Source organism: Dermacentor silvarum, chromosome 4 (assembly GCF_013339745.2).
Source record: "Dermacentor silvarum isolate Dsil-2018 chromosome 4, BIME_Dsil_1.4, whole genome shotgun sequence".
Taxonomy (NCBI): Eukaryota; Metazoa; Arthropoda; class Arachnida; order Ixodida; family Ixodidae; genus Dermacentor; species Dermacentor silvarum.
This window is the reverse complement of record NC_051157.2, coordinates 52,065,397-52,090,237: the sequence shown is the minus strand read 5'-3', so window position 1 is coordinate 52,090,237 and position 24,841 is coordinate 52,065,397. Positions and strand designations below refer to the sequence as shown.

The following is a 24,841-nucleotide window of genomic DNA, read 5'->3' as shown; positions in this document are numbered from 1 at the left end:
TGCATGAGTGAGCCTGTGGTTGGCCATCTTGGATTTGTCAACAGTCCCCCTATGCACTGTATTCATGGTTGTGTTGTATTCAAGCAAATACAAATTTTTTTTTTTTACTTGGGAAGCGAAGGTTTGCCTGACATAAAATAGCTGAGCGTATGAATGTTAAACAAGGCAACCATGAAATTACGTAGCTGCACACTACAAGATCATGTTTCAAGAAGTGAATTGTGAACTAGTGTGTTGGCCCACCATGTGTATCTTGTGTGCATGTCATCCTGATTCACTTTTCTGCAGCATAAAATGTCTTTTGTTTATGCTTTTAAAATCCACATTTGTTTCTATTCGTGTTTCTGCTCTAGACAGTTCAATGTGTCACTTCATTGCACTCAATTTCTTCTTGTCATGCACAGTTTATGAAAAGTTTGGCAAGCATGTGACACTTTCACACTGCGCTGTTTCTGCAGACACAGAAGACAGGAAGGAAAGAGGGTGACAGACTTGCATTTAAAAAGTGTCACTCTTTAACTAACTCATCAATGGTCAAATACAAATTTTAATTATATTGATCTGTAACATGTGATGCTAGCATAAATTTCAGCATCTTTTTCATGTTCCAGTTCCACTTGTAATCAAACATGGTTTCTTTCAGTTCAACGCCGCAGAAAAGCTTCCCGATACGCATCTGCTGCCATCAAAATGGCAACAGCATGTAGGGACTCCAAAAAGGACTATGATGCCACATGATGCCACACTCACAGCAGAAATTAAGCTTACTCTAGTAAATTACAATTTCAGAGACACGGATACACCAGTTTTACAAAGGGAAAAACTTTGTCGATAAGCCAGAAATTGTGCAATAACAGAGGATGAGTGGTGATGCCCTGAAATTCTCACACCAGCTATAAGTTCATAGGTTTCAGAAGCCACTGCTCGTGGCTAGGTAATTGTTTATAGATACAAATAAAGGATAATGTTGAATTTGAAGGTAAAACCAGGCCTCTTTTTCTGAGCAGGAGAGCTTGCTTGTCTCTCCAAAGAGGAAATTTTTTTATTTTTTTATTTTTACTGATAACAGAGACACTTTAAAAGCATGTCTCTTTTAATGCACAGAGTCTAGCAATGAGAGCGAGGCAAAAACGGAGGGAGAAACCACTAAGGAAGAGTCCCAAGACGCGGAGTTGATGCCACCGCCACCAGCTCCGGCACCTTTGCCAGGCTCTCAGCTAGCTGAGAAAAGTAGCAAGGGAACTGAGGACGCCAAGGAACTGGCTGAGGATGATGAGGCATCGGCAGCACGAAAACGTAACCTCGACACCCCACTGGCAGCCATGTTGCCATCCAAGTATGCCGACTTGGATGTCACTGAGCTCTTCCCAGAGTTTCGGCCTGGCCAGGTGAGTACTTAGCCAACCAGTGACTGGCCTGCAATATGTGGTCCCTGTATTATCTGAACAGCAATTTTTAGGGGCGAAGCTCCTTAGGGTGTGGGTCTGTCCCTCCTCTGTTGTATGTAGTAGTAGTAGTAGTAGTAGTCGTCGTCGTCGTAGTAGGTAGCCACGTCTACTTTAAAAAAAAAATTCTGAAAGTTGTGTCCGTAGCGCGGAATCGAACCAGGGACCCCTCGGTTCCGAACGCGCGGCGCTAGCCACTACGCCACGAAGCGCACATGGACACACGCACCACGATGACAATAAATACCCAACATTAACGAAAGACTGTGCGTTTCTAACGCGTTTGTGCTAGCGCGTTACGGCCCATGTAAGAAGCTGGTGTAAGACGCTGTGGCCTCTCCGCCTTACCCCTGTATTCATAAACGCTCCTCGACTTGAACTTGACTTGCCACCGCCTTGGGCAGCGCGTTCGAAACGCGTTGAAGGCGGTGGCAAGTCAAGTTCAAGTCGAGGAGCGTTTATGAATACGGGGGTTATACTCTCTCAGCAGTCATGTGATGGCGTCGGCAAACGCGGTGCACGTTCCGGCATGTGTAAACGGCTGCGTAAGACGCTGTGGCCTCTCCCCCTTACTAGAGAGTACTGCACGTTTCTAACGCGTTTGTGCTAGCGTCCCCTTAAGCAGGAGATGGTGCAGTTATAATGAAGGGCGCTGTTATAAAATAGGAATGACGTCACATATGGCGCTTGTCATTGGTGGAAGTCAATCGTTCGATTTAGTGCGGCGAGACTGGGCGAATTACACGGAAGATTCACGGTTTACCGATGATTCCCTCCGGAGCTTCGCCCACTCATCATCATTCACCCGGTGGATATGCAGTGTTTTTTTTGCTTGTGTTATGTGGGACACACTTTGTGTACTCATTTTCTTGTAGTCTTCTAGGGTGTAATTGTAGGGAAATAGTCTTAGTTTTAATGCACAAAACGTGGAAAACGTGTTAAAGTAGTCCTGAGGGTTAGCTTGCGTGAGCTGCTGCAGTGCATATTGAGGTACAAGCCATATTGAGAAACTGTGCTGTTTGTTTATTGTATTGTTTGAGGAGTGATCGCTGGCTACCATGATGATAATGGGGGTTGCAGCATGATAAGTATTGTCACATTGACATTATTAGATCAGTGACTGCATCGGATCATCATCATTATCTTGTTCACATGGCATTGTTAACATAGATTTTCTCTTTAAGCGTGCACACTTGATGCGTACGGTCAGCTGAAATTAGGTCACTGACTTTTATTTACAGGTGCTGCGTTTCTCACGGCTGTTCGGCCCAGGCAAGCCATCAAGCTTGCCACAGATCTGGCGGGGAGTTCGTAAAAGAAAGAAGAAGAAGCAAGGTCCATTTGCTGACATAGGTGGAGCATCGCAGGATGCAGGAGGCGGCCGTGCAGAGGAGTTCGAGTGGTACTTAGATGTAGCCTCGCCTCCACCTCCGGATATGTGTGCGCCAGATGACGAGGTTAGAAAACTGGTGCCTAATAGAAAGGGGGAGTCTATTTGGCTATGATACATCTGTCATGCTAGTGAGTTTGCAAGTTATGTTCTGCTTGGTCATGTTTTTTCTTCCACTTGACATAGTTTGAGAACGATAAATGCAAAGTGCCCAGAGATTAATGCAGTGAGAGCTCAATAATTCAAAGTTAATTAATTTGAACTTTGGGGCTGTTTGAGCCAGCCATTATGGTGCCATAAAGCTGCATAGAATTGCATTTAGGAAACAACTCATTCATTCTAATGCAATTTAGCTACTGATAATTAAAACTATATTCAGTCATTTGTCTTCGGATAGATGTTTTCCTGGCACATGGCACAGCTGATGCTGAGTGGCCTTTACAAGCTACAGTGTTCGTGTGTGGCTGTCTTGAGGAAGAGCAGAGCTTTAGCACTGCAGTGAGTGGTTGCAGTCCATCAATCACAGTCACTGTATTTAGTTACGATCACTATACTTTCAGAGTAGTTCCATCATTGGTCTCCTACCACACCTAATAATTCCTCACTTTCCGCAGCAGCAGATGGATTATCTGAAGAAAGATGTAGCAAATGTATTATCTATTACAATCCTCTGTCTGTCTGTCTCTCTCTCTCTCTCTGTGTGTGTGTGTGTGTGTGTGTGTGTGTGTGCGCGTGCGTGCGTGCGTGCGTGCGTGCGTGTGTGTGTGTGTGTGTGTGTGTGTTTTCAATGTCGTTTGCAGTTTTGAAAGCCTGCTTTATCAGTCTAAGATAACCTTTTAGTGTCCCTTTCTGAAATTTTCGTACAAGGTGTATTGCTTGATGCAGTCATGAACCTAGTACAGCATCTTTGACAGACCAGCTAGTGTACAGATTTCTTTTTTAGCTACTGCATTTGTTGTGTCCTACTCGTCCTTGCTTGATTCCTTGCACTAAGTTTAGAAATAATTGCCTAATTCATTGTAAGTCATTAGCATTGAACATGTATTCTTGTGTAGTTTGTTGAACTATAAAATTGACCCTGCTTGGGTTTTTTAATGCCTGTGCTTTACTTGTCGCCTACCACCCATATTTCAGAGATTAATAGATGTTGCTTTCCAGCTGCGATTGCTGCGGCCTGAGGAAGAGCAGTTATCAGGCAACAAGAACGAAGCATCACGATCGTCTGATGTGTGTCCGCAAGTAGCAGACTGGAGATATGGACCGGCCCAGTTGTGGTATGACATGTATGGGATCCCAGAGACTGGAGACACATTTGATTATGGCTTCAAATGCATAGAAGTAAGTTCAGTTGGCTTAAATTGCTCTTAGTTTAATATGTTAAACTGCAACTTCATCAATATGAACGTCAGAGATGTAAATTAGACAACAGGCATTTTCTTGCATATAATTTCATGCACATCAGTATGAGCAAGGTATTTAGGACCCGCCACAGGGGCTTAGCAGCAATGGCATTGCACTTCTAAGCACGAGTCTGCGGGTTCAATTCCCGGTGGCCGCCGCCGCATTTTGATAGGGGCGGAATGGAAAAACGCTCGTGTATTGTGCATTGGTTGCACATTAAAGAACCCCAGGTGGTAAAAATTAATCCATAGTCCACCACTATAGCATGCCTTACAATCATATCATGGGTTTGGCATGTGGAACCCCAGAATTTAATTAATTAAGGTATTTATGCAGCCTTGTGTTCTCTTAACCTTTTTTGTTCCCACACTTTCAGAAATTGATCAATTTAATCGAAAGCTTTTCTACGCACTGTTAAACATTTCCGCTGAAATTCTTCTGCTAGCAACGTAATGCTCCATCTGAAATAACAACTGAACTTCAACTATTTGTCAGATTTGACCAATTTTGGCAGACTGGGGAGTCTGTAAAATAAAACTTCGACTGGAGGTATGGTCGAAGCTAGCCTCCGGTACTTCTAGAACTTCCTCAATAAAACTACACAAAATATGCGCTTTAATTGACTCGGCAACATAATTTTTAAATGGCAGCAGCAGTCAAGACACAGAAGCTTCTCTCAGGTTGTCTAATTTTTGATCTGACATCTGGGCTGTTTTAATAATGTCTCAAACAAAGGTAGGTGCTCATGTGTAGATGTTATTTGATAATTGTGTTCGACTAATATCAAGTGCAACTTTATTTTCCCCATCATGGGTTGCTTTTGACCATCAGCATTTTAACAGCGTATGTACAAATTTGCTAGCAATTCTTCCCATTGTGTGGGGCTTTCACTTACACAAGAGCACGCAGTTGATTTCAGTCCGACCTTCAACCCTTGACTAGCAGTGTAATATTACTCTTACATTTTGAACACTGCCTGTGCAAGTGCCCTTATTCATTACTGCAAAATATTGTGCAATACTCCACATTACCGTACAGCACTGTACAGGCAGGAGCTGAACAAAGCATGTAGAGGCTCTAGTGCCAGTTGAACGTACGCTAGACCACCTTGCTTGGTCGGAAAAACCGGTCTGACACAATAGCCAAGCATGAAGAGGCTCCTGCATGCCCCCTGACCTGACAACCATTGCTTTGCAAGCCTCTAAAGAATGCAGTAAGAAATGAACCAGGTGCCTGCTGCAGCAAGTAAAAACATGCTGCATCTACAATAGTAACTTGTGCATTTTCATGTTTGCGAAGCTGCTGCTTTCCTGCATAGCATGGGCATCACTATGGCTGGTATTGAGGCCAACAAATCTTCATAAAACTGTTTTTTTTTTTTTTTTGCGTGATCTGACTTACAAACGTTGGAAACTAAGAGCCAGGTACATACTTTGTAAATTTCAGATTTTTATTACTCTCAGTACTAATGCTAAAAATAGTAAATTATTAGTTTTATTTGTGTTCCTTGAGGTGCTTCTTTGAAATTTCACATAAGAATTCTCAAAAGTTGTCTGAGCAATTATTACTGCTTTACATCCATTCAAAACACATGTGATCAGGCTATAATTTTATGTGGCAACTACTACGTCATGAAATAACATTTTTGAACATAGAAGTACTGAAAATGAGCACATTTCTTGCGGTAATGAAAGAATTAAGCCTTCATCAGTTTGTACCTTGGCTAGGAAAAATATTCAGTGAGCATTTACTGTCGGGCTAGTTGGTTCATGATTAAGTGAAAACAGCACTGCCAGACAGGAGGAAACAATAAGTCCTGTGTGCTGCCTTATTTTGTCCTGTCTGGTAGCTCTGTTTTCTTCTAATGCAGTGGGCATTTGTGAGATTTATTGGCCAATCAGCATTCTGAGACACGCATGTGTGTGACTGTCGTAAAAATATGGGAGACACGTCTTAGCCAGGCTGTGTAGACTTCAAATCCTCATAATTGCAACAAGTAATTGAAGACTGCTTTCAACTGCAATGCAAATAGTCAATAGTCATGGCATTTCTAACTAACGTTTTATATAGCTGCTAAAAGTAAACATGGTTTTGCTTTATAGAATTGAGCATTGAGGATTCAGTTTAACTTTTGTTGATTTGAACATACGCACTTTTGACACCGCAGTTACATACTTCAAAGTCTATGAGAGTTTTTCTAATGGTAACAGATAAGTGCCACATTGTTCATTACACTTGTATATGTTATATTCTTCTCATAGATAGCAAAAACCTTTAGAGTACTTGGCATTGATTTGTGCTACATTGTATTATATATATATATAAAAAAGGGGGGTAGTCCTTTTATTTTAAGTAGTAAAGTACACTTATATTACCATATTAGCACGAATGTAACATGAGTATTTTGTTCCAAATTTCTGGCCTCAGAATGTGCCGGACGTTAGTCACATAATATAATGCAGTTCTTTTTTCTTCTCATTGTCTGCTCACTGTGCTCTCCATGCCCACTGCCACTTCACCTCGTGCAAGAGAGGGGAGCTGGGAGTTGCCACTGTGCATTTTGTGGTCTTTCTTCTCCGAATTTATAATGCAATTAGTGCCCCATCTACATGATTACGGTGTATTAATCGCAACTTCAAGCAAGACAATCGGTGCTGTTATGCAGGCACATCAAGCGTCTTCGAAATCGCACGGTGCATCACCACACAATCTGTGAAATACTTTGCTGTGTTTGATTTTGTCATAGGCATTTCTTAAGTGCTGTTCAATAACCTTGGTGGGGGTCACAAAGAATGACGCTCTTCTCGCCGACAGTTATATCGATGTCAGAACTCGTCCTTTCGCTTTATTTGCGATGTCAGTTCGCATTAACGATGAATAAAGTCCTGCAGGCACCCACCCACTTTTATGTGTAATTTCCTGTTTCTTTGCGGCATTACTTCGCGTTATAATTGTTATTTCTTTAACTTTTTCTGAGAAACTGAAAGTCCCCCCTCATGTTATATTCGTGGTCACATTATTTACATGCAAATATGGTAAGCTGTTTGAAGTGCAGACAGCCTTACTACTCTTTGTTAACCAGTTAACGAGATTAATTGTTCTCGTCATGCTGTTGACAAGTGTCTATAAGAATAAACTGTCGCTGCCTTCAAAAGCAGTTCATTCCCATGCTTGCGAAAAGCACCCATGAAATAATGCAAATTTCCTGCCTGAGTGGCCTATCAAGAAGTGCTACGTGTTGTTGAATAAGCACTTTCAATGACATACACGTCTATACAGGATTAAACACATCAATGTTACAAAAATTTTACATCACTCGGTGTTTTATTTGTGACATATTATTCTCAGAGTAACAGTCTAATAAGCAAGATGTTAAAACGCATTTGTGCAGCAATTACCAGTATGTTCATTCAGCGAGCAAATAATTTCACCTCACTTTTTTTTAAATTCAGTTGCGTCAAATTGTGTGAGGAGAAGGGCGGTATCGGCATGCCTGGACCAGTCATAAGCACACCCATTGAAGTAGGCCAAAATCCTAATACCTGTCTAATGTTGCCATATTGTCCACACATTGCTGTCACAGTCTTCGCCTTTTAAACTGCACTTCTGCGGAGATAAACTGCCAAGAACTGCAGCATGAGTTGACAGGCCCGAAATTATTTATTTCTGATGCAATCCCCGCTGCAGCTTTTGTGACCGGACAGGTTGTCACGGTGACCCGCCGTGGTGGCACAGTTCTACAAACAACACAAAGGAACATATAACTGTTTGTTTTGTTTTGATAATGTTACTGAATGATTCGTTCGAATTTACATCCTGTGGCAGGTGATAATGTTGTGATCAGGGAGTGGCGGTGCCAGCGGACCTCTGAGAAGTTAGGGGAAACGCCAAGGGAGGGAGCAAGTGTGGCACAGGGGACTGTAGTAGTTACTGGACAGAGCACGAGGTTTCAGTACTGGGGCTGGCGGGTGTGGGGTGTTTGTACGGTGGTGGACAGACAGAGTCTCATTCAGCAACACGGGGAGCTCGAAAATAAGGAGTGGTAACCGAAGTGTAGGCTCATCGTCTTGTCGTCAGTTCGGGCTACGTACTACAGCAAACTTTCTCACCTTGATGTTGGCAGGAGTGTGACGACAGGGACCAGTATCCACATACAATGCAGCTGAAGGAAGTGCAAGACTTTCCTGACGATGCCTACCTCATGGTCTCACAGCTTCAGTGGGAGGACGATGTCATCTGGAATGGAGAAGATATCAAACACAAGGTGGGAAGCGCATATGTACCGTTTTTACTCATGTAACACTCACTATATAATGTGATATTTTCTTCTTGAATGCTACATATTTCATTCAAAATGGTACAGCAATTACCCAATGGAGGTATTCATTTCCCATAAATCTGAATAGGGAAATCACAGTTGACATCATGCTAGAGATTCTCTTGGGTTGAGTTTTTCGATGAGCTGTCCAGTTTGTTGACCTTTGCTTAGATTCCACTGAATGAAGGGGGGCTTCTGTCAACACGGAAACAAACGGGTTTTCAACGTCCTCCTAACGGACATATGCCAGACTGCATCAAAGGCAGTCTGCCATAATGTCAGTTATGACCATTGTCTTTTTGCATGCATCTGGTTCTCTAGCCCTTGTCTCATATGCAGGTTTTGGCCAAGCTGAACAATAAGAACAATGCAGCAGGCTGGGTTCCTTCAATCCTCAATCGAACAGCATCAGCATTTAGTCAGCAAGGTGCGTTGCGTTGCATTCAGTGATGTCCATTTGATACATTAAATGGATGCTCAAGAGAAACAAAGAGCTTGCACTAGTGAAATATTCTTTCAAAACCCTATTAACATTCATTTTAATGTTCTGTGCATTCAGATGTTTTATCAGTATTTGTACTGCATCATAAAGGAGGGTGCAGTCATTATACACTCTCCTTGTTTCAGCCAAAAGTGTCTCTGGAGCGGCCCTATTGGGTGCCTCTCAGAAGGGCATGTCTCAAGGTATGCTAGCCAAGGCAGGGGCGAAGTCTGGACTGCAGAGTGAGTGCCCTTTTCTCATGCCTTTCTGTTTCGAAGATTGGAACATTCAGAAAGTTTGCTTGCTCATTTGAGAAACTCTCCTTTGGTGATGGCACAAGTGAGCAACCATATAATATTACATAAAGGAAAGCACAAAGAAAGGCACATAGAGGGTAGATTTGAAGGGCAGCCTCTGTTAGCATGAAATGCAGGGTGTGCTTTTGGTTGGAAGTGTGGTGGAGGATTGGATAAAACTACATTACAGAGGAACCCTGCTGACACATGTAAGGCTAAGCCATGGGGACTATGGCTTACATGGCTATGCACACTAGGGCTATGGCTACATGAACTGTGTCTTGTACACAGGATTTGTAAATCCTGTGATGACATTAGCATTTGTCTGACCAACCAATAAAGAGTAGGCTTATATTTTGAAACACGGAATGAAGGAAAACAAGAATGTGCTGTGTTTTAAAAGGGGAATTTACATAAGAGCAGGCTAAGTTACACTAAATGCTTACATCGGAATTATTATCTAATGCACAACCATTCACTTGTAAGTTTAGGCCAACTCGTGCAGTTGGTGATTTCGTCCTTTTTTTGTTTGCACTCAAGCCTGTGTTCAGGGTGCAGTTATTATTCAGTGTGAAAACATACATACAATGGACAGACAGGGAAATAATGGAGGGAGCAGGCAACTGCCATTGAAAGGGGCACAATGCCTGCCTACCATTTATAAAGGAGGGCATAAGGATAGAAGTTGAAGATAGGAAGAAGGCAAATAAAGAGCAAAGAAAGAACAAGTTTACAGATCGCAAATATTATTGACTAAGACCACACGCAAACTACATGCAGAGTCGGAACCAGGCGATGACAGAGACGACACGTGGTACTCCATCTTTCCTGTCGAAAACGAAGAACTCGTTTATGGCTGTTGGGAAGACGAAGTCATCTGGGATGCACAGGTCTGCATTTTATGAGCCTTTGAACAATCTGCATGCTGATTCATCTTGGGCACATTGCACACTGCAAGATTTGTGCTGAATGATGCGAGCTACTGGCTGTTTCCTCATTCGTAACGCAGGCCATGGTGAAGAAGCCGGAGCCACAGATTCTGACCTTAGATCCTAATGATGAGAACATCATCTTGGGTGTGCCTGATGATCCAGACCCGAATTCTCTTGCAAATGCTGAACCAGTGAAAGAGAAAAAGGTGAAGTTATGTTTCTGTGTTCCTATAAGAATTAATCTTGTGCGTGTGTGCATGCTAGTGTATGTATGTGGAGAAGAAAAGGGAGGGGAGGGTTGAGCCTACAAAATGCATGGGAAAAGCAACCTTGTCTTGGTAAAGGCAGCTTTCGTAAAGTACATTTAAATATTACAGATGAAACAGGCCTTAAGGGTTGCTGATTTCTTTACTCCCTGCTCCTGAAAACAGGAAGGCTTTTATGGGCATTGACCAGAATGTCAATACAAAGAGCAATGGTTCGCACAAGAGAGGGCATAAATTGCCTTGGTTTGTTTTACATTAAATGTTTTTACAGCGAAAGCTGTATATGGCTAGGCGAAACGAAAAACCGTTCGTCCCATGTTTAGCTAAACGTCTCCATTGGCTGCGCTGTCAATTACGTCGTCGTCGCACCCAAGCGCACGCCATTGGCAACGCCGTTAGTGACATCGTTCTCTGCGTCGTACCTACTCTGCCCGCAACGTCGGCTCCTTGGCTCGCCGTTGTCGCATGCATTCGATATCTCGAGTTAGCTCGGCGTCATGGTTAGCAGCATCCGCCTGCCATTGGCGCTTGCGTTCCACTAGAAACACAAATATGTGACCAATGATTGAGAAATGCTTCAATGCAGCGTCAGGATTAACCCACTGCTAAACACCGGGACCGCACGTTTCAGCTTCGCTGGTTAACCATCTGTACGGAGTGCTTAGGCAGTGTTTTTTTTTATATTCTGGAATTAATAACTTGAATGCACTGTGCACTTTCAGCTAGCCGGGACAACCTTAAAGTGCCTTTGTTGGCGTAATTTACTGGGTATATTGGATGCAAAAAGTGCGTACTATTGCCTCAAGAAATATATGAGGCTTCAGGCTTTGTGAAGAAGCTAAAGGTCCATGTAGTTTGGGCATACAGTTTATTGGAAGCGGACCATATTGGTCAACTCTGTACAGGTTATGCAGCTTTGTGACACATCACATATAGCATGGACATGGTAAGCCGAAAAGAATGTATTTCTGAGAGCTACAACAGCAGTTCTGAGAAAATCACAAATTATCTGCCAGCTAGCTTCGTGGCACATTGCATGTGGCCTTCTCAGCTGGGCCCCATGCAATCATTAGAATGTGAACTAGTAAAACACCATCAGAAATAAAATTTAAAAATGAAGAAAAGAAAGACATTGTTGTAATTAAATAATGGAGAATATGGTGAACACACTGGGATTCATTATCAAAGCAGCCTAGCAGGATAACTGTACTTGCCGAATGTAATGGCTTGTCTGATTTTTTGTTATTTTCAGTCTGAAGATACAGCTGCTATTCTGGAACCGTGCTGAGAGTATAATGTAGCAATTTATATTTTATTATTTTATTATGCTGGGCTCAGGAACCGCCATGCAGCTGAGCTCTATAAGAGAGCCAGCCTTTTAAATGCTGTACAATATTTCATGATTGGGCTTCCCCATGAACCTAGACGGCTAAGTAGTGCAGTGTGCTGCTACCACAGCATCATAGTAAGGTGTTGACAAAAGGTGTTCAATTTTTTCAGCTAATGTTGGCCATGGTGGCAGTAAGAAAGGGCTCAGCAAAGGCAATGAACAAAATGAACAGATGCATTGTTTATGGACACCCTTGCCACTTGTGCATAAACAGTTCCCTTTTCTTAGAACCTCTGGCTAGGCTAATGTACATTTATTTCATTATTAATTTATTATTTCTGAACCATTTTCTTGTGCATCTAAAGGTCGGTCTCAGTATCATATTCACAGTCACGTATTCTATGCTAACATGATATTTTCGATTGAGTTTAATTGGCTGATGGTATTTAACATCACAATGTATCACAAGGGGTTGACAGATGCCATAGTGGAGGACTGAAGATTAATTTTACTCCATCTGGTTATTGAATGTGTGCGTGAATCTAAGCACACAAAACATTTTTCATACCATCCCTATTAGATTGAAGCTGTTGCGACTAAGAATGAAACCCGCCACCGACTACTCGGTAGCGAAATGCTGTAGCCGCTAAGCCAGGGGTTCTCAAGCATGTTGGTCCCAAAGAACCGCCCCCCCATGTAAATATGCTAGGCGTAGCGTGCAACATGTTTGGGGCCAACAGTGGTGGTAGACGGGCTATTTTGATGGCGACGTGCATCGCACGTGGTGCATATTGGGTGCAATCGTCATGAGCCAAGACAAGACAGCATCGCAACCAAGGCATGACGAGAAAGGATGAGTTTTCAGAGCATATCGCACGGGGAGACTTATAACCTTTCATCACAAGAGGTCTTAGAATTAATGCCGACTCTACTTTGCGTACTGCAAAACCTCGTTAATTTTAATTTCACGGGACCGAAAAAAATGTCCGAATTTGAATTAACCGAATGTCGAATTATCGCAGGTATAAAGAAAATAACAAACAAATGCCTATCACGTCAACCCGCTTTTATGTACTGAATTAATTGGCAAATCCTGTTTCTATTTTGTACAAAAGCACTGCAGAAACTGCAATTCTCGTCATTTCGGTATCTGATTAGCGCTCACAGCGGCGAAGCCCTCGCGACTTCTTTCGCAGCACAGCCGAGACGCTTCATCTCAGGCATGATTTTCACTACCGCACGCACATACATTATTTTTAAATGCTTAAGCATGTCTATGCTTTCCCAACGAGGAAAATGTCCGTGCGTCCGTCCGTCCGTCCGCCCCTCGCGTAAGACGATCGCTTTCAAGATAGAGCCCGCAGCAGCGGGCGACTTTACCCTCGTTCCGCCTGACTCTTCAACGCAAACAAAGCGGCGAAAACACAACGCGTGGAGTTATCAGCAGTCAGCACTGTCTGTCCGCTTTGCAGATTGCTTTTAAGATACGGTCCGCGTGGCCGTGCCAGAGTATGTTTGATTGGTCTGTGCTGCCGCCTGAGTCATTTGATCACTGTTCATAATGGTTCTGCACGGATGGACAAGGAGCTAAGGAGCGATAACGGCTTATGGTGATCGGAACGTCATCAGCACACTTGGCGCCGCCATCTGCAGTACTTCGCGTGCGTTGCCAATGCACCTTGCTCCTCCGCAGTGCTGTCGTCTGTACTGGCCAGGATCAAGTGTCATAACGACACTCGGCTGCGTAAAGATGAGCAAGTGGCACAATGATTGTGCATACTTGGACAACTCTTGGAGGAGTTTCTGCTTGAAATTTTTTAGCCAGAGAGCTGGTCGCCAACAAATTGCCCGTCCATTGCGATGTAGACGGTGCACTTCATCCTCTACATCTTTGCACTGAGTCAAAGCGAAATTATTGTTTGCCGCAACCGCGGCCGACGCACGCACAAAGACAAACTACCGTTTGCTCCAACAACTGCGGACGAAGCCGCGGGCACTACCACCGTGTTCATAGACGGCGACTACACATTTTTCAAGGCACGCGCCCGACACGTGCACCCAGTCAAACGAAACTACTGTTTGCCACAACCGCTGCAAACGAAACCTTGGTGGGTATTGACGCAATCATGGATGGCCACTGTGCAGTTATGAAGGCACGTGGCCAGTCACCAACGTGGTGTTATGCGCGGTGATAAACGCAAGAATAAAGGCTTTAAAGGCACAATTAGGCACGAAGCGTTCTGGCGTGTGATTTCCGCTGATGACTATGGCAATGCGGACTTGGCATGTGCGGGACCAGGGAATATTTATCCGTGGCTAGCGGAACCCCGAGGAGGGGCCTGCGGAACCCCTGGGTTTCACGGAACCCACTTTGAGAACCCATGCGCTAAGCCACTGCAGCTGTAATGATACTTTAAGGACCCTCATTGCTCAGTTCTTTTATGCTTCACTGTAACGTTAGTTCACGATGCTAATGAAGCAGTAGCACTAGAGAAGCCTTAGGGAAAATTGCGTCACTGCCACTGCTGTGCTTTCATCCAGGCTCTGGGCTCTAACTCTGTCTCCGTGACGTCAGGTGTGACTGCCCTATCAACTCCTTGTGCACTTCACCCGGCACGCTCTGGGGGTCTTGGCCCCTCCTGTGGTCGCATGCCTGTTCCCCTGCAGGCACCGAAAGCTTGTGGCACGGCTTCTGCTTTTGTGCCCATCGGCCGCTCTTATGTCACGGCCGACGTGAGCTTCGCATGCTGGACCCGCTGCTTGTGTGTGCATGTCTTTCTTGCATCCTTTGCGGTGGTATACAGCTTTGTTGTCCACTTGCAAAACTGTTCACGCATGTTAAGTGTCCCATTAACTTCAGAACAGAAAAATGCAACATTTGAGAGTAGGCATAAAGCTCGTCCCCAGCATTGGTGCTAGGTTTTAAAAAGGCTAGCTTCAAAAAATGTATGGGGCAACAAAGGACAAAAGGCGTCATCTGCATAAAACTGCCGCTCTAGAATGGACAGTGGTGCCTAAGGAAGATGTTGATTGATTTTTATAACATCTAGATATTCTTGTCTTTTAAGCTCCAGCATTCAATCAGGTGCCCAAAGCTTAAAGCTTCCTTTCAGCCATATTGTGAAACCATACAATTGGTTTAATAAACGCTTGAACAATTAGGCAGCTCTAGATATTGAGGCACTTTGTATTGTTTGTATCCTATAAAAGGTGAAACTTAATGATTAAATTCATACACACACACACATAATATATATATATATATATATATATATATAGTACAGTGTGGAGGAAGTCAGAAAGAAGGTAGCCTTCATAGATAATGGGTGCCTAGGACTCCTACTAAATACTGGCGATAATGTGTCTTATTGAAAATTCTTGTATGTCAGCGTTAATGGGAGCTGCCATAAAGATTTAGGTTCTGCCTCCTATTTTTCTTGATGAAATGCGCTTCACCTAATCAGGGGCGCGATCTTGTACGCGTTCCAAAATGGAACGGAGGCGTTCCGTTCCATCGAGCCGCACACGATTGGTCAATTTCAACTGCGACGTTCAAATTGACGTTCAAATGGAACGTCAATTGAATTGATCTTGTAAGCGTTCAAATGGAACGCCTCCGTTCCATTTTGGAACGCTTACAAGATCGCGCCCCAGAAGGCTTCTTTCTGATGAAAGTTTTGCAGTGGGTAACATATTAAAGGTCTCTGTCTTCTTTTTTATGTAGATGGCTTGCTTTTGCACAATCTGCAGCTTTTCTTCTTTTTTTTGCATGTGTGTGTGTGTGTGTGTACCACCTTTCGCTCTTCATTTCCTGCATGTGCTTCATGTTCTTTCATTTGCATGTATAACCTCTTCCTGCACATTAAGTGTTCCATTAGTATGATTTACGTAACTTCTTAGTTTATTGTGGCAGAATCAAAAGGCGGCGTTCATGTAGAAGTTAGTCAAGAAGGAGTCAAGATTACTCAGTGGGGCTATGCTATGGATATGTTCATCCTTACTGTAAGGTTACTGCCCAAAGGTTAAAGCAAAAATGCTACTTCAGCAAATGGCACCCCTAGAGGAACATCAGCTAGAGAGCATACAGGGCAATGGAGCAGTATGATTTAAGCAGGTATTCAGCAGAGGTATTCAGCAGGAATTGAGGTGGTGAGCATAAAAGCTAAGCAGTCATTTTTGCAGGATGAAAAATTAGCAAGTGTGTGATTACAGTTATTTGCTGCTTACTTGATTGTGCAGCCCTTAAACAGAGTGTAATCAGGCACTACTTCTTACTGGAATTTCATGTGTATGAATTGCTAAATGGGACATTAATTGACAAGTAGTTTGAGACAGGTGACGACTGACTTGCGGTCAGTGGTGCTTAAGATGGCTTCCAAGATCAGCCACAGCCTATTTTATCATGGAAATGGAGAGTTAATATCATCCTCACAGCTGTGCTGTCATAGTGCTCGGCATTGCACTGTGACAAATCACGAAAACTTGTCACTTTTCCTGAGCTTGTGGCATGTTTCCATGCGCTGCATGTTTCTGGGCAGATCTACTGGTAGGCTGTTTTCAGGTTTAGTTCCAAGAGCATGTGAAGAAAAACTGTCATATCTTCATAGGTTAGACTAGTACGAAGTGAGTTGGGATTTATTATTGTGCAAAGGATTATGTGAACGAGGGTGTACCATTCTGTATCGCACACCCACATCAGAAAAGCTTTATATGAGCCCATAGCATAAAATTCAGTGTTTCATATAGTATGTCATTGCCACCTAGGCCACATGCAACCATGTGCAGCTTCAAATTATGACTTAAGAGGAAGCTTTAGCCCGGGGGCTTCTATCTGAATACACAAGAAAGGAGAAATCATTATTCTCAGCAACCACTGCACCAGATTTGATGAGGTTTGTTGCATTTAAAAGAAAACATTAAAATCTAGTGACTGTTGGTTATGAATTTTCAATTTAGATCATTAATTTTTTAATAAAAATTGTTGAAAATCAAACATTTTCAGAAAACGAAGCTATCAAGTTTACAACTCTGTAACTCGTAAATGAAAAACAATATCGCGATTCTGTAAATTGCATCTAATAGTACATCTAAAGTGAGCAAAATTGATGTATTATAATTTGCTCTCAAATAGACCACTAATATATGAGTAGGACTTATGCAAAACCCTTGTAAACAATGTAACTAATTCACACAAGATATGAATTGATATATCAAATTTGTCTGCTTTGGATGCTCTAATGGATGCAGTTTACAGAACCGCGCCATCTGTCCTTGGTGCAGAGCTACAAATTTGTAACCTTTGTGCTTCTATATTTTTCAAACTTACGAGTTTTTGTAAATTTCTTTTAAAACATTCAGGCCTGAAATCAAAATTGTGCTGCCAACAGCCACTAGAATTTAACTATTTCTCTCAAATGCAACAAATTTCAATGAAATCGGATCTGTGGTTATCTCAGAAAAGCGTTTTTGCACAATACCCGCCGGGGTGGCGCAGCCAGCTAAGGCGTTGCGCAGCTGAGCACGAGATCGTGGGATTGAACTCCGGCCGCGGCAGCCGTATTTCGATGGAGGCAAAATGCAAAAACGCCCGTGTGCTTGCGTTGTAGTGCACGTTAAAGAACCCCAGGTGGTCAAAATTAATCCCGAGCCCTTCACTACGGCGTGCCTCATAATCAAGACTGGTTTAGGCACTGTAAAACCCCAGAAAGAAGAAAGAAGCGTTTCTGCATTATACATATATTTGAATAGGCGGCAACAGAGTTGGACCCGAGCTAAAGCTTCCTCTTAAGTTAAAAATGAATAGGAGCGTGGTGACTTGGAGATATGCTTTTACTTCTGCATGTTTTGTTCTTGTTATCACTGGCATGTAGTGTGGCTAGTAGTAACGAAACTGGTGGTGCAGCTGTTCAATTCCATTCGCAAGGACATGGTGCGCAAGTCACGGATCCTCCTGGGAAAAGCGGGTGTCATCGCTGAGCCTGAACCTCCCAGCCCGGTAAGTGTCTCTGCTTTGTCTTTATTGCCCTCTTCGTGAAAAAGAATTTTGATAGGGTATGCAGGGTTTGTCTGGAAAGTAATAAGGACTGAATTTTTTTTTAAACTTTATTCACAATTTTGACACATCGACTTAATTGTTTTCAAAATATACCCCTTCTGCATCAACACAGCATTTCCAGTGACTCTGCCGAACACTGAAGGCTCCCTGTAATGCAGAAACTGGAACGCTTTTCAGCTCCCTCGTTAGGGCCTCTTGAATGGCCCGGACCAAGCTGTGGTGCCGTCCTTTCATGACCCTTTTCAGTCGGGGGAAGAGGAAGAAGTTTGAAGGAGCAACATCTGGGCTGTAGGGTGGCTGGGGAAGCTGTGTGATGCCATGTTTGGTCAGGAAGTCCTTGACAGAAAAGGCGATGTGGCTCGGCGCATTTTTGTGATGAAGGGCATCCTGACTGTTGCTCATCTCCAACTTGCTCTCGTCCCTCCCAAAACAATTTGTGCCACTCAAAAACACTTGATCGACCCATGGCATCACTCCCATAAGCAGTCTTGATCATGGCATGGGTCTCACTCGCAGTTTCACCCAGTTTGACGCAAAACTTCACGGCGTAACGCTGCTCTGACAAACGAATAATTGTGCAGATGACAAGGCACCTTGAAAGGGGTTTACCTTAAACTCGATCTACACTCCGTCAAGGCTTGGAGACGGCTGGCCACTGGTGCGCTCGTAGCTAAGACACCCAACCAGCACTAACATCCCCCTCCCTCATCATGTTTTGGCAGAAAAAAATTTGTCCTACTACTTTCTGGAAAAACCCTGCACATATGCCATTTTTAGGGCTGAACTTCTGCAATGTCTTGCAGCAAAATGACATTTTAGTAGAAAACAGTGCCAAACCTGCACTAAATGAACCATAACAAAAATTCTATTGGAATTTCACTACACAACTCATTAAAAATAACCTTCAGTGCATTGTTGGGATTATCGCTCTAAATAGGTGAAGTCGGGATTGCGACATTGCTGCTCATACCCATTTAAACAACCAATACGTCCGATGGATATCTGTACGGCAGTCCACACACAGGGGCTGCAGCAATGTCACTTGCTGCAGAACTGTGTGATCTATGCTACCTTTGCTTCTAGAACTGTACATTTGTCTTTCCCTTATTTGTAGAGGCAGACTAAGACGGTCATTTGAGCAGATTTTGCATGTTGCAGGTCAGTGTCATTAAGAGAATACTCTGCAAGCAGGAAAAACTGTGAATGTCATTGTTTTATCCTATCCTATCATATTTACCCGTTTCTAATGGATCCTCTTATCTAATGTGTTGGTTCAGTATAGTTTCTCGTGTGGGCATACACGCTTTAATGTCAACGTGTCTCCAGTAAAGCAAAAAGAAAGTTTTTAATTTAACCTTCTATGGTGCTGGCCAAAAATCCCAAAATGTGTTCAGAAAGTGAAAACTTTTTTATTAGACATCTGGATAGCAAATTTTCTTGCAATATCGAAATATATATGAAATGTGGGTAGTAAATTCACAACTTGTGTCACAAAATACACAAATCTAGGTGCTGGCGGTACATTCCATCCATCTTACTTAGTTCATTGCTGCATCGTATCAGAACTATCGTCATAGTCGGCGACATCAGAGTCACTGGATGCGTACTATATAGCACAGCATGCACTGCCATCACTGTCAATGCTTTCATGCAGAATCAAATCATCTTGAAACCTTGATGACTCAATCAAATGAAAGCTGTGCTTTCGCAATGGGCGCAGCAACACGCGAGTAGCAGCCCCCACGAACCTAGACGAACAGAGTCTGTAGGCTCCCCAGTGGGCAAAGAGGGAACTCACCAGAACGTCAAAACGGATCGGACCAGCCCAGCTCGTTATTGGCACTTGGAAAGAGCGTCCAAATCCATACATGAGACAGACTCATCATCAGCACTAATTAAAAAAAAAAAAAGTAACTGAGTAAGACTCATCCGTAGCACTTAAAGGGTTAAAATGAAACAGAGAAACACTCACGACATGTGAGCATCAGAACTTGCCCATCCATTGGCTTCTAAGTGGCATACGAGTATCCATCATTTTTGGTTTATCGCAGCATAACTACACTGACAAATTACAAGTGGTGTAGTGATTAATCAATGATATCTCCTAACTACTGCCTGAATAATGACCAGTTGTAGCAATTGTTTGCAAAACATTACTTTTATCAATGAGGTACTTTTAGTCAACATGCCATTTCTGGCGAGCATGCTGTTGTAGCCACATAAGGGCCACATGCCTTGGCTTTTCTTGCTTTATCATGCTGCACCTACATTCAGTGAATTCGGAGGACGAATGTGGTGATGGCCCAGTTTGTGAGGTCTCTTCATATGGAAAAACACATGCAGGAAGTGCTGAATGCTGTGCTTGCTTGATGCCAATGATGCGGGTGTGGCTAACGGCTTGGTTTTGTACTCGGTTCTGAATAAATGCAAATATAACTTTCCATCATATTTTTCAGTAAAAAAGGGGCACATTAGAACAGAGTAAATGTACGTAATGAGTCTGGCTTTGTATTCCGCTTTGGTATAACTGTTGCATCACACCAAGTTGCAGGGCGACATGAGCAGTAGTCACTGTAACATTGAAGAAAACTACTTTTGCTGACATTTTTCTGTCCACGTTTTTCACAGCCTCCTGTGCAAACGATGGAGAAAGACCCATACAACATATCCAACGATGAGTTCTACAACCCCAAGCTGACACAGGACTCTGCCCTGAAGCCAAACGTGGGCGGCAACCTGATTCAGCACTCAATTCCAGCCATCGAGCTGCGTGCTCCCTTCTTCCCCACCCACATGGGGCCACTCAAGCTACGGTCATTCCACCGACCAACACTGAAGCGCTATTCACATGGTGCCTTGGCACAGCCTGGACCACATGGCGTCATACCATTACTCAAGCACATCAAGAAGAAAGCCAAGGTGGGCACACTGAATGCGCCTGTCCGTATGCACAAACGGTGTGCTGTTTCTGGAGCATGTTGGCAGAAACAGCACACCGTCAACGCCTGTGGTCTGTTTAGTTTCCTATGTGGCGGAGGATATCGTCTCCGTCCCATGTAAAAATGTTTCGTAAGTTCGTTATATGAGGAGGGAGGGTCCCGATTGTCCATAACCTCAGCGTCGCGCCACCCGGTAGCTACGCGGTCAACGACTCCTCGCGCAGCTCTGTGGGCCGACTCGTTGAGGTTGGGCGGGGCGCCCTTGATCTGCCCCATGTGTGCAGGGAACCAGATGATCGTGTGCGACTTGATGTCCTTGTCCCGTAGAATGCGCACGACCTGCTCCGAAACGGTGCCCTTGGCGAAAGCTCGTACAGCCGTCCGGCCTGTGGAAGGTAGCATAATTTTTATCGTTGAGCTGGGTTATTCGAAGAGGCGGACATTAGTAGCACGAGAAATGGAAACAAATATTCAACTAATTAACAAAAATTGACTAATTAACTTCTCAGTTAATTACTTTATGACACATATTGCAATTTACGAATTGTAGCCGGTGAGTTTGCATGACGCATCCACTTGAAATGAATTTTCAGGATGACACCTGTTTCGAGATATTATTTCCCAAAGTGTGGGATGAAATACATAGGCGTTCCAGTTACTTTTGTGCTTCAATGTAAAAAACAGCATTTTGGTAAAAAAGTAAATGGAACAACAGTGCATTTTTACGGCAAATTTGATGGCACATATCTCCAAACTGGTGTCATCTGTAGTTGCAAGTAAACACAATAGGTAGTCATTGAGTCATTGACCACAGCTCCAGAAAACACGAGCATAATGATCTAACAGAGGATCAACTCTGCAAGCATAAGTTGCTGTATAGCAGTGCATATTATGTGCTGAGCTCCCTCAAGGCAAATCCAGATGGCAAACCCGAGGTTAACTGTGTATATTTGTAAAATGTGCTTACAATATTTGTCTGTCTAGTCGACATTTCTCTACTGCACAACAATGTGTGTTTCTTGACGATTTATGCTCTAATCAATAAATCTTAGTACACTTGACTTCCGTTAATTAGACCCTGACAGACCGACGAAATTGAGTGAATAACCTAGCGGGGTTGAATTGAACAAGACGCAACACACCGCTGGACGCCAAAACGCCGAATTGAACACCGAAACGTACCGCTGGTTCATTTGACAGTATTTGCCCTATTGTAATATGCCCCCGAATCAAACGCGCCCCCACTCTTAATGTGTCCAAAGTAGAAAACTAACGTAGGAATGACATTAAAGGTTCTAAACAAAGTAGAAATGTAACGCAAGAAAAATATTGTTGCACAAAGAAGGCCGGATTCTAAAGTCAGCTTTGCCACATAGTTTTTTTGAAGTCAGTTCCGCCGCAGTACATTTGTGTTATGCGGTGAAGTATATGACCATTGCGAAGGCAGTTTTGGTTTCGTAAGCGATTGCACCGCACAGCCAATTTTTGGCCCAGTTTCCTTTTAAAAAGAATAAAGGCGCGTGTTAACAACAAGTAAATACTGTAATCAGACATTGTAAGCTGCGGTTATTGCTTGAAAATCTTCCTGGGTAGGCTAAAAATAGATGTTTTCAACGAGATGTTTATTTTTTACGTGTGTTCAACGCATTAACTGTCCCCTAAGCACCGCCGGGACAGTCGCTGCCTCTGAAGGGGTCGCTATTGGAGTTGCTATAGGGGTCAGGCACATGCCTGCTGACTGATCAAGTTTGAATTATCTGGCGAAGGCCAATTTTTGGATAAAAAAACAAAAACTTGGGCCCATATAATTGCATGGGCACGGGCCGGGACTTTCGGTCAGGATCGAATTAACCGAAAAATCAAATTAACCAGAGTTTGATTATTGGAAGTTTACTGCACTACTGCCTGTTTCATATCCCTTGTACAGGTTTAGGGTATCACATTGCCATTCAAGTGCAGATTGTTAGAAGAAAAAAAATAGTTCACAGCTTGTGTTCATTATGATGAGCTTTGAGCATTTGTATAAGTCGAGTGAAACCCTGTACGTGCATGAAGGACTAGAAGTGCAGTGAGAATGCAACCTAATTACTTTTGCTGCCGTGTATTTGACTGACTGGCATGCCACCCTAGTGAGTCACTGCTGGCACCTTTTCCTCTCCCTGTAAACAGATGCGAGAACAAGAGCGGCAAGCTTCTGGTGGTGGTGAAATGTTCTTCATGCGGACTGCTGAAGACTTGACAGGTCGGGATGGGGAGGTGATCCTGTCAGAGTACTCCGAAGAGCATCCTCCACTAGTCATGCAAGTGGGCATGGCCACCAAGATTAAGAACTACTACAAGAGGGTATGCACCCCTTCTGCCACCAGTGGCAGTTTCCTACACTACTTCCTTGCTTTTAAATCTTTGTAATCTTCTAAATGATGCAGCAAGCTCTTCAGTGGTTACCCAAAGTGTTTGTGACATTGTCCAAATATGTCAGAGAAGTAGAGTTTCTGTGTTTGAATTCTTCTAGCATGCCAGAGATACTGTATTTACTCAATTGTAACGCACACCCGTTTTCCGTGACGACATAAAAAAAAAAAGGCATTTACAGTACCACGCACCTCGTGCTTTCAAACAGAAATACAACTTTCTGTCATTTGGAAAAACAGATTTCCTCCTGATGCACTGAAGTTGCTATGAATAAAAAAAAAGTCCCAATTTCACCCGAAAGGCGAATGCATCGAATGCGATAGCAAATTAGTAGACCGCTATACGAAGTAAGGATAGCAGTTTTATCAGCCGTGAATGTGAATACAGAGAACGTGAATACAGACGGCCAGAGAACGTGAATATATACTGTAGACTATTGCCTAAGCACGTGTACTGCAGTACACGGAGGAAGCTGCGGTAGCTAGGCTAGAGAGTAGCTAGGCTCGACGCATGTGCGTGGCGGCCATTTTGAAATGCCAGTGGCTATATGGTAATGCAGATTTATGGTCGTATTCGATTCTAACGTGCACACAATTTTTGGACCTGTTTTATCGGAAAAAAAGTGCACGTTAGATACAAGTAAATACGTTATATTGTTATCTTGTGTCGGTGCTGATGAAAGTAGTTATCTTGCTTTGTGGTTGGTCTACAAAATACAGTATAAGCAGAATAATTGAAGTTATGTGTAAGTGTAGTAATGCAGGAAAAATTATGCAAAAGATTTTGAAGGTGACAACCAATTTGGTATGTTTACTCCTTAGTTGTCACAAAAAGTAGCTTATCGCAGTGCTGTAGTACTTTGTTCTTGCAAGGTTCATATAACTGAGGGTGCACTGAGAGGACATAGGGTGCATTTGCATTTGCATGAAATGCAAATGTCAGAGTACTTCACTGTGTTACCAATCACTAAATATGTCTGTAGCCCCGAAACTCGGCAACTGAAAATTATTTACACTAATGTCACACATACTGGCAAATGTGAAAGCACAACTAAGCTTCCCCCCTCCCCCCCCCCCCTTTTTTTTTTCAATTCATGCAGCATGTATACAGGCAACTTCTCTACAGTTGTTTCAGTTTAACAATGTCCTTGAAATTGTTAACTATGCCACGGGCATAGTTTAAATAATATAACCAATTGCCACCTGCCTTTGGAATATTAAGTGGACAGAGGTGCTGAATGCACCCTCTGTAGCGAGAAAGAGTTAAAAGCAAACCTGTCTTTGACTTTCATGGGTTTTTTTTTTTCTTTAACATCGGACTGTTAAGCATTCAGCATTTTTTTTTTTTTTTTTTGTGGTGCTACCTTTACAAACAAAACATGCAGTGACAGCAAAAGCTGGCTGTTGGCATTTCTTATTTATGTGGCAGTTGCTGTGTTGTAAAATCTTCATCACTAAGCCTGCATTCTCATCCTTATCTTACTTGGAGTGCTTTTTTTTTTTTTTGCACCCCTTATACAGTAGAACCCCGCTGTTACGTTCCCGGGTGCTGCGTTTTCCTAGCTGTTACGTCGTTT

The 24,841-nt window shown here is 43.1% G+C and overlaps 1 protein-coding gene across 9 annotated transcripts in view; it reads left to right on the top strand.

The window, feature by feature from the left end:
- Positions 1–24,841, top strand: part of LOC119450028 (transcription initiation factor TFIID subunit 1-like) — a 69,585-nt gene that overhangs the window by 2,762 nt on the left and 41,982 nt on the right. For 5 of the 9 annotated variants that reach the window (XM_049665593.1, XM_037713369.2, XM_049665592.1 and 2 more), the window contains 12 exons: positions 1,105–1,388; positions 2,687–2,902; positions 3,994–4,173; positions 8,360–8,500; positions 8,894–8,981; positions 9,182–9,277; positions 10,112–10,221; positions 10,341–10,469; positions 14,401–14,592; positions 17,762–17,854; positions 20,543–20,833; positions 23,023–23,196. In XM_049665593.1, the coding sequence (XP_049521550.1) occupies positions 1,105–1,388; positions 2,687–2,902; positions 3,994–4,173; positions 8,360–8,500; positions 8,894–8,981; positions 9,182–9,277; positions 10,112–10,221; positions 10,341–10,469; positions 14,401–14,592; positions 17,762–17,854; positions 20,543–20,833; positions 23,023–23,196 (1,994 nt within the window). The remainder of the gene's footprint in view (positions 1–1,104; positions 1,389–2,686; positions 2,903–3,993; positions 4,174–8,359; positions 8,501–8,893; positions 8,982–9,181; positions 9,278–10,111; positions 10,222–10,340; positions 10,470–14,400; positions 14,593–17,761; positions 17,855–20,542; positions 20,834–23,022; positions 23,197–24,841) is intronic. The other 4 variants (XM_037713374.1, XM_049665595.1, XM_049665594.1 and 1 more) reach the window with 2 other exon arrangements.